The sequence below is a fragment of the Garra rufa genome, chromosome 5 (genome assembly GCF_049309525.1).
Source record: "Garra rufa chromosome 5, GarRuf1.0, whole genome shotgun sequence".
In the NCBI taxonomy this organism is placed as follows: domain Eukaryota; kingdom Metazoa; phylum Chordata; class Actinopteri; order Cypriniformes; family Cyprinidae; genus Garra; species Garra rufa.
Genome location: NC_133365.1, coordinates 57,627,795 through 57,641,411, shown reverse-complemented (window position 1 = coordinate 57,641,411; position 13,617 = coordinate 57,627,795). Strand labels below are relative to the sequence as shown.

The 13,617-nt window shown below is 34.5% G+C and overlaps 1 protein-coding gene across 1 annotated transcript; it reads right to left on the bottom strand.

Moving 5' to 3' along the window:
- Positions 1 to 3,419: 3,419 nt before the first annotated feature.
- Positions 3,420 to 10,115, bottom strand: LOC141334965 (cytosolic phospholipase A2 gamma-like). Its single transcript, XM_073840185.1, has 14 exons — positions 10,093 to 10,115; positions 8,667 to 8,778; positions 8,422 to 8,564; positions 8,139 to 8,337; positions 7,083 to 7,185; positions 6,861 to 7,001; positions 5,953 to 6,018; positions 5,813 to 5,869; positions 5,267 to 5,392; positions 4,964 to 5,104; positions 4,440 to 4,517; positions 4,207 to 4,361; positions 3,648 to 3,813; positions 3,420 to 3,568 (listed from the first exon to the last, which is right to left on the bottom strand). The coding sequence occupies exons 1-14, from the start codon at positions 10,113 to 10,115 to the stop codon at positions 3,420 to 3,422; spliced, it is 1,659 nt and encodes a 552-aa protein (XP_073696286.1).
- Positions 10,116 to 13,617: the final 3,502 nt, after the last annotated feature.

Below are 13,617 nucleotides of genomic sequence, written 5' to 3'. Positions count from 1 at the left end.
AACCCAGGGTAAAATCTGGTTACTGAATATATTTATAAATCTTTATTAACCTGCTTCAATAGGACACGGGTTTGTGTTTGAAGATAACTGTCCCTTTAAGAGAGTGAAGTCTGTGAACCCCTTTATAAAGTGTGTATGCAAATACGGTTGAGAAAAGCCTTTTCTCTCCGATTGGCTGTAAAAATTATAGTCCCGCCTCCTATACGGGAAGGAGGATTCTTATTGGATGATTAAAGAAAAGAAGAGAGGCGCAGTAGTTTAGGATAGCTGTCACCCAGAGTCATCCTTAAGAGTTACCTCTGGTAAAAAACCACTTTAAAGAGGTCACTTCTGGTGTTTTTGGCAGGAATTCACTTTATGAGTGTTTTTAATCAACAAATTGATGATTGTTAATAATCAAATCTACCATACCACAGACGTGATTACAACTGTGATTGCTTCTGTTCCAATGAATAAATAAACTATTCTCTACAAATAAGGTTTTATCCTGGTCATTTGATTTCAAACAACACAAATGCTCATTATTCTAAAATAACTTCAAACATGATTCTGGAGAATCTCCTTTTTTCTTTCTCAAACAAATCAAACAATTAATTACAAATATCCAAAAAAAGACATAATACAAAACAGAGAATAGGGAGAAAAAAATACAGATTTGTTGCCAGGATAATAAACAAAACATGATTACATCTCAAGTAGACACAAAGGAAAAATATAAGGATACAGTTTTCAATGCTTTCATATTAACAAAAATTTGGATAGTTTCTATATACTTTTCTAAGTCCACTCTGAATAAGGAAAAGAGAGGTTTAGAGTCAGTAAACTTTTGTTTGTGAATGTGAATTTTAGCCAACAGCAAACACAAATAATGATGTAATATTTCCCTATATCCTCTTTTGAGTATTCAAACAATCCAAAGAAAGCATATTTAAAGCAAAAAGAAAAGTCACTTACAAAATAAGATTGAATAAACATTACAAAATCTGACCAAAATTTTTCTGTATAGGTGCATTGCCAAAACAAATGAATGAAGTCTTTTTCAGAGGAATGACAGAAACAGCAGTTCACTTCAATATCTGACTTATATTTTCTAAGAAAGGCTTTAGTAGGGTAACATTTGTGAATCAATTTAAATGTTGTTTCTCTTACTATTCTGGAGAATCTCCATTCTATGATGTTTTTGATTTTGGGGCTCTCTTGTGGTCATTAAATGTAAAGTCATCTTTTCGACTTCCTGTTTTGCCTGTTGTTTTTGCGGGCTTTTGTACCGAGTCCATTTGAATCCTGCCCAACATATGGATATATTCCTTATTTTACAGGAAAAGGTTTTCATTATGCGTAGTGTGTGTTGAGATTTTTGATATTTGAAAAATCAAATATTGAAAAGCTGTTTACCATAGCTTATATTTAATATTTGAAATCACTAATGAATTCTGACAACAATTGTCTTGTGAATATTATTTTCTAATGCTCATATAGCGTTAAGAAAATATTATTTTCCAAGCTAGACCAGCCAATGCGCATGTGCAGTCCCTACCAATTACGATTGGCTCTTTTTATTGCAGGGGTATTCCACCATATTGTGTGTTGCACGTTCTCCCGTTCTTAACTTAAGTAATGAAGAATGTGAGTGCTCTTTATGCGTAGATTTGGAGTCTTTTGTCCAGTTTGCCCTGGTTGATTCAGATTACAGAAGTTTAGTTTGGGGGGAAAAAAAAGTTATTATTTAGGAATTAGGATAACAGCTATCACTGTTATGGTCAGTGTGGGGGAAAGTTACTTTTAAAAGTAATGGATTACAATATTGAGTTACTCTCTAAAAAAGTAACTAATTACATTACTTAGTTACTTTTTATGGAAAGTAATGCGTTACATTACTTTTGCGTTACTTTTTAAATCTGGGCAGGGCTTGCTTGTTTGTTTTTAATATAAAAAGTTTTATTTATATATATATAATATATATATAAATTCACGTCTGCACAGTAGACCGCAGAAGAACAAATGTGAAATCTTTAGCAGTAAAAAAAGAGAACAAATGTTAGATTATGTTGAGTATTTTTTGTTTATTTCAATGGATGAAGTGGATCATCGAAGGTCAGCAGCAAAGACATGGGTTAATTAAATGGGATTAAATACATAAAGGATATTTGTATTTAACATATTTGATTATTGCAGGTTTGCGTCGTATTCAGAGTTGAATTTCACTTTTTATTCATTTTGAATACTGTATGGTTTTTTTTTTTTTTTTTTTTTTAGTGAGTGAGATGAATTAATGCATGTTCACATTTATTCTGGAACTAAAGTAACATCTTACTATTTCTGTCAACATGGGGAAAGGAGAGCTGGTGTTACTAAGTAACTAAGATAGTCATCTCTTGTTTAGTATTGTATTATTTTATTATGTATATCCCTAAACTGTAAAAAAAAAAAAAGTTGTTTCAAATTAAAAAGTTAAGTGTTCGTGTTGCCTTAAAATTTTAGTTTAGTAAAAGTTTAGTCAGCGTGAAATGTTAAGTTGTAATACGTGATGACTTGGATATTTGAGTTGCGTAAACATAACATTTTAAGGCAGCACAAACACTTTTTTAAGTTGAAACTACTTTTTTACAGTGTGGGCACATTATACAACATACATTTACACCGTCATGTTAATAATGCAAAGGAGAGCAAGTAGAAAATACAATATTATTTTAATAATAATATTAGCAAAATAAATTCACGTGAAGAGTCATAATGCACAGCCAGCACCAAATAGACAGAACGGCAAAACTCAAAAATGTACTGAATTATAAGTACCAACATTCAGAATTAAATAAACATAGTATTTGTGATGACCCGAAGCTGACACAACATTTTTGAAGAAATGTTTACTCTTTGTAAAGTAATACACCAGTATATATTATAGTATCATAGTATCTATTTTGTAAAAATAGACTTTGATTCCCAAACTTACTCTTGCGCCAATCTGGAAGCCAGAAACATGGACAGTTGTGTTGCGGTTAATTAGATTATTAATGATTATCTATTTATTGGTTAATGACAATTGCTGTTGTGCTGTGATTGGCCCATTGCAGTTTAAAACCCTGCCTCTCAATTCTATGTACATTCTGCATCTGCAAATCTGTCTGAATAAACAAATAATGGTGTTAATGGGTCTGGAAAGACTACCTAAAAGTCAACAACTTAGATATTGCCACTTTTTTTTTTTTTTTTTTTTTTTTTTTTTGAGAAATCAGTTTGGTGAAATAGAGGTAACCGATGGTCCCAAAATAAGTTGTCTAAAGAACAAAAGACTAAAGAATGTGTCAACATTAAGAGTAAGTGAAACATTATTTTAAATTTAAAAAAGGAAAAACATTCAAAGTAAAGACTTTGCCGCCTCGTTGTAGAACGTTGCACATCGTTGATTTTCAGACTTTTCACCCAACGACCGCTCGAATCTGCTCCTTCAGCTTCTCTCTGTTGTTAACAATATTTTTGCCAGCGACTTCCATAAGATCAGTGATCATCTCAGGGCTGTACGAACCTTGAAAGGTGGCATATTTGTTCCTCCAGGTCTCAACATCATCTGAAGAAACAGTAAAACACTTATAAGCACATATTATACATGCATTTAAGTTTCAATCAGCTAAACAATCTTAACTTGCCTCCACAGTTGGCCACATTAAACAGAGGGATGTGAATCACGGTTGGAGCATTTTGGCCTTTGAACACATAGAAGTCCTTTGGTTTCTCCACGTCTTCGCTGGGAATGTTGACTTCAGGGAAAGGGATGTTAAGTTTCTTGCACTTCTCTGCAGCTTCTCTCACCGTCTGCAGTGGAAAAGCAACACAGCATTATTTTATTGAACAGGGTTAGAGATTTCAGTTGAAATTAAATTGTTATTCAGTGAAATCGTCAGGTTGAGATGAATGGGAATGCTAGTGGATGCCTCTCTCCAGCTGTTATAGAAAAATATTGTTTAAATGAAAGCATATGCACTTAAATTTGAATGGTTTTAATGTTTTTTATCTGTTTAAATGATATACAGCATTTGTAATTATCTATCAGTGTTTTAAGGTTAGTGTGACCTCTTGTGGTCAAAAGCTTAAAAGCTTTAAAAAACTCCTATTGTTTTCTACTGAACAAAGAGAAATGATGATTTCTAGGGGATCTATTCTTTTAACTTTTATTATAGTATGTCGTTTTATGAATTAATATAATACCATGAAAGGATCCCCATTACTGAAATCCAGGGAAATGATAAGGTCAATGTTTCTTTCTTCTCTCAGCACTGAGAAGTAGGGTGAGTTGTTCAACAGTCCTGCATCTTCATAGTCTCTCGCTTTACTTTCCAGAAGAGCGACAGGCACTGCTTCATCTGAGGGATCACGGCATATGAGTCTGTTTATTATATTATTCAGACTGAATTGTTAGGTGTTCTCAGGTTTGTTCTCACCTGTCATTTTGTGGAGGAAGTTATAATTCCTGCCCCAGATCCACTTATTTACGCATGTACAAATGCTCAAGAAAAGATCTGAAATATAAATACACAGCGGTTCTTAAATTTAGCAAAGTGTGTTAGTATATTCTGTATAGTGTTTTTCTGCTAATTGATATTTCAGTATAATGTCTTAAGCTTTTTGCTTTAAAGTAGGGGTATGCAATTTATTTTCGAAAAATAAATTTTCGTTTCAGTCATAGTTTTGGGTGAACAGACTTTTAACAGAGGGACAGAAATCTCTGAGGTTTGCTTAAAATTATCTTCATTTGTGCTTTGATAATGATGACATGAGGGTGAGTAAATAATGAGTGAACTGATCCTTTAAATAGTCATGCTTATAATTATTTTCATGCAAAATTTCTTCTGTTGCATCAGTTTGTTAAAAAAATGAAAGCTTAGCACTGCTCGGTTTATGCATTTAGAAATCAAAAGAGAACAATGCTGTTCAAATCATATGTTATACAGACAATTTAACTTACCAAAAGGCCCCAAACTGAACGAACGCAAATCATTACATACATCCTTAGTGTATCGCTTCATATACAATTTTGCAGCTTCTTTATCAGCGAGATTCAGTTGTTCAATTGGAAAAATCAGACTACGTATGCCTCCACCGAACTCTGTAAAAGAGAGAAACATACTTTTAGTTTTTTTCTGGACAATTACGTTTAGTAATATTAAATGTGTCTATCCAGAAACATCATGTCATTCAGATGATAACTAGACTCTAAAAAGAACAAAAAAATATCTAGTCACCTCTATTTGAATTTTAACACTCTTACCGTTCATTGTTATTCTGATGGTTCGATCGAGATCAGAAGGATCTTTGCCATTCAAAACAGAGAGATTCATGTCCACAAGATCCATGAGCACTTGGTAGCACTTTTCTTCAGTTGGAGCTTTTGGGTCTTTTAAAGAAAACACACGTTGAACAAATATAAACACACTGCAAAATGTCTTGAATGTAAGTGCTTTGCACCTCCTGATTCATCATGTTCAGATATCAGGAGTTTCCAACAAGCAAACATACACAGAATAGTGTTCATAACCCATTTAAGATGCTTTGATTCGAAGCTAAAATAAATGTAATGACATTCTCATGATCTGTTCGGTAACACTTTGCAATAAGATGCATAATTGTCCAAATCCCACTTGAAACTAAAATGAATTAGATGACATTCTCATGATCCATTATAGCATAAGGATTAGACTAAGATTAATACTTCTTAATTTTTGTTGTTTTTAGTAATTTTAATAGTTCAGTTGACTCAAAAGATAAATAAGAACACAACTATAAATAAAAGCAGAAATGCGAAAAAATGCTTTACCTTCACTCATTTTGTCAAACGTCCTCGTTTTTACAGGGATTAGTTTTTGAAAGAACTCTGTGAGAAAATGTAATAAGTTCACATGATACTGAAATGACCGTCACATTTAAGCAGAACTGAATCTTGAAATGCATCTGCACCTTTTATTTTTTCCCAGAAGAATGTTAAGATCTCGTCTTCATCGGCTAAAGCGCTGCCACACAGACCTGCAGGAAATGCATTAATGTTTAAGTGTATAATAAATGATATATGTATATGATAAATGAAACAAAAACATAATGCATTCAAAACAAAATGTTAAATATAACAGTCATTTGAGGCCTTAAATTGTTTGTTGTAAAACAGGAACTCACAATGCTGTTAATGCTGTTAAATTGCTTTATTTCTAACATTTCTAACATTTCATTTCTAGCAAGTTTATAGTTTGGCAGCGGCTATTTGCACTGAGTGAAAATAGCATATTTTCTTAACGATGCTATTTACAATAAGTGCAAATAGCTATAGATTCTATTTACACTAAATTGAAATAGCAGGATTTTCTTACATTTATAACACTTATTGCAAATAGATGCAATCACATGCACCTCAGTATTGCAGTACATTTAAAACAGTATGCAGTAATTATGTACTGAGTGTAGTTTTAATTCAATTTATTAAATGGTACTGCCATTTTGGGCCTTCCCTACACCAACCAATACTTTATTTTCAACTTTTCAATTATGTCCTTTATTTTTATTGAAAATAAATGCCTTTCCAATATGATATGAGATTTGAAAAGGGAGGAAAAAAGTTCGCCAGAAGGGGGATTCGAACCCGGATTGGTCGCGTTGAAAAGAGTAAAACATGTGGTTTATCCTCTGCACCACTGGAGCTGACAATTAATAGCCATCTATTGTAGTTTTGACTATCCATACCCCACACTGGTGGATGGAGTTAGTGTAAATAGCCTCTGCCAACAAGAGTGTAAATATACACTCCGTTATAGTTTTGTCACAAGTTAAGTGTTCAGTCTATGTTGATATTACTTTCCTGAGACAGAGTTTGTTACCTTGCAGGTACAGCATGTCCATTTCAGGCTGTTGTTTTTTCTTCGAGCCATTGTCAAACTGACTGCCGAAGCTGGATGTTCCCACAAACGCTCCAGTGAGGGAATAACCTGCTTCATGTGGGCTGATCTCAAACCAGGGGTCTGCAGACAGAAAACATGGCCATATAACAGCTGATATGAGCACACTAACTAACCTTTTTCTAGACACAATCCAACACAGACCTCCATCCTCCACCTGTTTGCTTTGTTTGTCAATCGCTGCATAAATGGGAAACGGGTCTTTACTGAGCTGGTTCCACTGATCTGTCAGTTTGTGTTCGTCAATCTGTAAAGGAAATGTGTATATATATATTTTTTATTTTTTATTTATACAACTGTTTTTCTGGTTCACGAATCTGATTGGCAAATAAGAGTGCAATATTAGAGTCCAACAGCCGTTTCACCATCACTTCGCTTGTGGAGAAAACAACACTCCATTGTTATTTTGTTTATGTATTTACTGAACTGTTGTATAAATGCAATATCACACATGACTGTATATCGGCACTGAATACTTTGAATACCTATGGCCTTACCAATTCGTTGTTCTGTAAATTTATGCTGTCTGAATAATGGGAAAAATGTGTGGAAGCTGCTAAATCATATAGAGTAGGACTTAGTAAGCAGGAAAGGGCGCAATATTTTGACAAACTAAAGTTAATAGGTGGTAAAGATGCATTAAGCAGTATTATTTGAGATATTAGCCTAATATTACACATACCTGACTGGAAATAAGCACAAACACAAATGTTGTCAAGATTCTTGCCCTGGAAATCCTGGTTCAGTTTGGCCAACCACAAACGCCTTTTGTTCCTCAGACCTTTTTTTGCATTTCTTTTCTTGATTTGTTATGCATTTAACTTCAATCTACAGTCTGTAGTAGTATAGTATGTTTATTCCAGTCTGACCAATTTTTGTACGCCCCAAAACATGATAATTGACCGTTTTCAGCAGCAATAATCAGCTAAATGTACACGTTTCATTTGGTTCAGTGGCATTGTTTACATTCTAAGTGAAATTGTTGAACTCTATTTTTATCACAAATTACTTATTTCCCAAAATGTTGTTTATTACCACCTAACTATAGCAGGTAGATTTGTTTTATGTAATCAGGAGATGATTCATCTGTGCCTCAGGTTCCTTGGCATCCCATGATCAACAATCTAGTAAAAATACAGCACTTTAAGACTAAATGTGACTAGCAGTTCATGCAGGTTTGTGTTGTGAATAGTTACAGACCTCTTTCACATATGTTGTGACGACCAAAGCTGCCCAGACATCAGTCAAGCTGAAGTTGTCTTTCTTGTAATATTTCTTCAGTTTGTCATATGCATCTCCCCAGCTGACCGCAGGGCCGTTGAGTCTTTTGATGATTTTGTCTTTCACAGTCTCTAGTTTGGTGGACCAGTTTGGTTCTTGGTATAAGGAGGCCATGCACCTTCAGAGAAGAACATACTGCTGTCATTTTTGACATTCAACTCAATTCAATCTCTCTGTGTTTGTTGTTTCTCAGGGTTCATACCAGGTGGATCCAGAGACTCCGCTCAGATAAAGGATGCAGTCCAGAAGACCCGCTTTTTTGAGCTGAACCAGGGATCCCAGGAAACCCACCATGGCTCTTTGTCCTCCTCCAGAACCCAGTAATGCAATGTGAGGCACCTCATTCTGAAACACACATAGTTTGATGCAAACGTGAGCTACAACACTATTTGTTAGTCATTTCAAGAAAGAATAGTAGATAGAACTATAAAATATAAGATGTTTGACCTGACTGCAGTGTATCTTGAGTTTCTGCAGGCTTTGAAAAACAGTTTTTCTCCTTTTGTCTATAAACCTCCCCTCATTCGGGTGTAGAGAGTGTCCGATTCTCACCTCACCACTGCATTAGCCACAAAGACAGACAAACAGACAGACCAGTGCTGAATTTAACATCACTTACTTCTATTTCAGGGTCATAACCACCATAGAAAAGGTTAAATTGTCCCATCCAATATTTGATTTTTTTTTATTTATTTTTTTGCCATGTTTGTAATTGAAAATATTGTTTGACATTTGGCATTACGTCATTCATGTAATGTGATATAATGTGACAAGTATAGTACGCATACACTATATTGCCAAAAGTATTGGGACACCCCTTCTAATGAACAAGTTTGGCTAATTTAGTAATTTCCATGAGTGCAAATCTTAGTGTTTAAGCATATAATGATATTCTAGGGAATTGTGTGCTTCTAATTTTATAGCAACAGTTTGAACAGGGCCCTTTTCTATTCTAACATGACAATGCATCTGTGTATATGTCAAGGTTAAAAAAGAAGTTATCAATTCAGTCAGTGTTGAAAAACTTGACTGGTCCCAAACTCTTAAAAATAAAGGTGTTGTAAAAGGTTCTTCAAGCGATGCCACAGAAGAACCTTTTTTGGTTCCACAAGGAACCATTCAGTCAAAGGTTCCTTAAAAAAAAAACATTTCTTGCTTACCTTTTTATTATCTAAAGAACCTTATTTGCCACAATAGAACCTTTTTTAAAGCAGAAAGGTTCTTCAGTTGTTAAAGGTTCTTTATGGAACCATTTAGACAAAAAGGTTCTTCTATGGCATCATAAAGCATCCCAGTTAAACACCTTTGGTGTGACTTTAAATGCAGACCTCGAGCCATAAACTCATCATCAAACACCAATTACTTGTACATACACTATGGTCAAAAATATTGGGACACCCCCTTCTTTAGATCAGAAAAAGACACTTCCAAAACTGTGGCAGCAAAGATGGAAACATGATTCTTGTATTTAAAAAATGTATTTCCATCTCTGTTGCAACAGTTTTGGAAGTGTCTAAAATGGCTGGACCTATATGTACAAGTCATTGGTGTTTGATGAAGAGTTTTTGGCTCTAGGTCTGCATTTAAAGCCACACAGGTGCTCAGATGGGATTAGGACCAGTCAAGTTCTTCAACACTGACTGAATCAATCATTTCATTTTGAACCTTGCCTTATACACAGATGCATTGTCATGTTAGAATAGAAAAGGGGTCCTGCTGTCCAAACTGTTGCTATAAAATTAAAAGCACACAATTCCATAGAATATCGTTATATGATTAAACATCAAGATTTGTAAACATTAAGATCCCAATACTATTGGCAATAATGAAGTGCACAGCTTCCATTGTTAGCAATCTGAGCATGGTTACAAACCTTTTCTGCTTGGATGCACTCATCTGTAAAACAAGAGAGTTGACATTGAAGTAAAAAAAGTGAAAAATTTTAAGCAAACTTTTTTGATAAACATAATAAAAATACTTTGTCAATTATTAAGCCAACATTTTTTGTATTAGTGTGTTTGTACAGTATATAGTCTTTAGTTTGTAAGTCATTGGTAATGGCCTCAAAACATATACTCACTGCTCTTGTGTAGTCTTGTAAAATCCTGAGTTTCAGCAATAACAACAGCAGCCGTTGTCTCTCGTATCGGGGCTGAAGATGCTCTTTTATAAGTCACTGGATCGTCATGTGGGTGGAGATGGTGAACATGAAATTCAGTGAAAACGGGAAAACAGAAATCATCCGAAAAAGCTTCAGGTAGGTACTTGTTAAAGGATTACTCCGCTTTCAGAAGAAAAATTTCATCATAATTTACTCACCCCATGTCATCCAAGATATTCATGTCTTACTTTCTTCAGTCACAAAGAAATTAGGTTTTTGAGGAAAACATTCCATGATTTTTCTCCATATAGTGGAATTGGACAATGGTGCTTAACGGATAGAAGGTTAAAATGCAGTTTCAATGCAGCTTTAATAGGCTCTAAATATCTAGCAAAACAATCAGTCATTTTCTTAAAAAAAATATTTATACACTTTATCCACAAATGATTTTGAAGTTGGGGAAGTAAATGAGATTGGAGTTTTTCGACATACCCTAACTGTCTTGAACCGGAGTGCACAGAGTACACATGTGCACCACAGAGCTAGACAAGACTATCATTGAAGTATATAAATTGGCATTTATTTTAGAAAATAACTGATCGTTTTGCTGGATAAGACCCTTATTCCTCAGCTGGAATCGTGTAGAGCCCTTTGAAGCTGCAATGAAACTGCATTTTTAACCTTCAATCTGATTAGCAAACTTAATTTCTTTGTGACTCAAGAAAGAAAGAATTGAACATCTTGGATGACATGGGGGTGAGCAAAGTTTCAGGAAATTTTAATTTTGAAATTGGAGTAATCCTCTAATTGCTGAACAGGTTTTAAAACCATGACAATCTGAACAAAAAGTAAAGTAAACTTTTTTTCTTTTTTTGATTGATTGATTGATTGGTTGATATAATTTTTGGTGCAAAATTTGGTGAAAATTGAAGAACCTTATAAACGCTACTCTAACTGTTATATGCATGTTCATAAAAGAGTGGCGTTCCAGCAGATAACATGGGATGCAGGCCAAGCTGAGAACCACGTTTTGTTTACAGCAAAGGAAAGCCAGTTTCCTCTTCACTTACATGTACATTAGGGAAGTAACGATGCACTGCAAGCTGGTTAAAAAATAAATGCAAATATAATTCAAATTCAGTTGAGATGTTAAATGAATCGCAATACAATTAGGTGGTGGGAACTTACATGAATGTATCTCTGGAGAACTGACTGTCTTTAGAAAAGTTTAGATGGTATTTTCTTTTCATCTTGTGTTAGGATAGTCAAATCTAGCCTAAACCATGAAGCACTCACCTGCACAGCAGACTGAAGTTCTTCAGGAATGATGTAGAAGACTCTTCTTGTTTGAGGTTCAGTTTGTAGTCTCAGTTTTGTAGTCTCACGGGAGGCGATTGCCACAATAAATCATGTACCAGGTGTCTTCCACGCTTAATGCATGGAGCATATGAAGAGTGGTTTACTTCTTAGACCTTTTATACTTTTTTGGAAACATCCAACTACATAAAACGGATGTCCTTCCTCTTTCACTTGCACTGCTGCGTCTAGCACTCTTCCTCTTCTTCACTGTAGTCTTCGTCTGTCTCATCTCCGCTTGATGTTGCAACATGCTTTCTTCACCACTATGTATTTTCTCGTTAAGTTTTGCCAAACTCGGGCATCTAGCTTTCACAACTGTTGCCTATTCATCCTAACAAAGCAAGTGTTGCAATTGCAAACATTTTTTATATCAAAGCACATGTGACTCTGGACCACAAAACCATTCTTAAAGGGGCTATCGGATGCAAAACTCACTTTTCCATGTTGTTTGAACATTAATGTTGGCAGTTTGTGTACACAACCACCTTACAATGATAAAAATCCACCCAGTGGTATTTTTTTAATCGTTAAAAGTAATATCCCCTTTTTAAAATCAGGTCATTCTCAGCTTCTTGTGGGTGTGATGAAACACAGACAGAGGCCACTCCCACGATAGTTGATTGACATGACCGCCTTACCTTAGCCCCGCCCTCACCGAGCTGAAACAGTCCGACTCTGATCGCCATTGTGTGACTCAGGTGCAGAGGAAGATAAGAATGTCTCTGAGTGATTGAGGTGTTCTGTTGTTGGATGTAATAATGAACATAGCAGTCGTCATTAACTCCCGACATCTGAGCCGCTGAAGATGCAGAGGATTAACATTACTTTTGGTTTTAATAAGGAAAGCACCGATCCCGATCTACATATGCATCTTTGCAAATGGCCTTTCTTAATAATGTGCTAGTTAACAAGTTTAGCAGCTAAATGAGGCTAAAGTAAACATTACGGCTCATCATCCGACAGCAGAGAGGGGCGGGGTGAGCAGAGCTCATTAGCATTTAAAGGAACATGCAACAGAGTAGCTCACTCTAAAAAGGGCTGATTTTGACAAGGTAAAAAGAGTTTTTTTTTTTTTTTACACTACTATTGAAAAATTTTAACCAAAGTATGTTATAGACTTCTCATTAAGACCCTAAAGAATCATATCAACTTGTGGAAATTCACTGGTATATTTGTAGCAATAGCCAAAATTGTATAGGTCAAAAAGATCAATTTTTCTTTTATGCCAAAAATCATAAGGATATTAAGTAAAGATGATGTTCCATTAAGATTTTTTGTAGGTTTTCTTACCATGAATATAAAAATGCAATTTTTGATTAGTAATATGCATTGCTAAGAACTTCATTTGGACAACTTTAAAGTCAATTTTTTCGATATTTAGACATTTTGCACCCTCAGTTTTCAGAATTTCAAATAGTTGCATCTCAGCCAAAAATGATCAATTTTTCTTTTATGCCAAAAATCATTAGAATATTAAGTACAGATCATGTCCCATGAAGATGTTTTTAAAATTTCCTACCATAAATACAGCTAAACCTAATTTTAGATAAGTAATATGCATTGCTAAGAACTTGATTTGGACAATTTTAAAGGCGATTTTCTCAATATTTAGATTTTTTGCACCTTCAGATGCCAGAATTTCAAATAGTTGCAGCCAAATATTGTCTTATGCATTTTTCTCAGAATTGAGTCACATAAACTCGCAATTCTGACAATTCTTTTAGAACTATCAGATATATTTCAGGCATAAACTCTCAATTCTGGGTTTTTTCTTGCAATTGCGACTTTTTATTTCACAACTCTTGTCTTTTTTTTTCTTCTTTTTTTTTTTTACTTTTTCGATTTTTCTCAATATTTTTTATTTTTTTTTGCAACCTTTAGATTCCAGAATTTCAAAGAGTTGCATCTCAGCCAAATATCGTCTTATCCTAACAAACC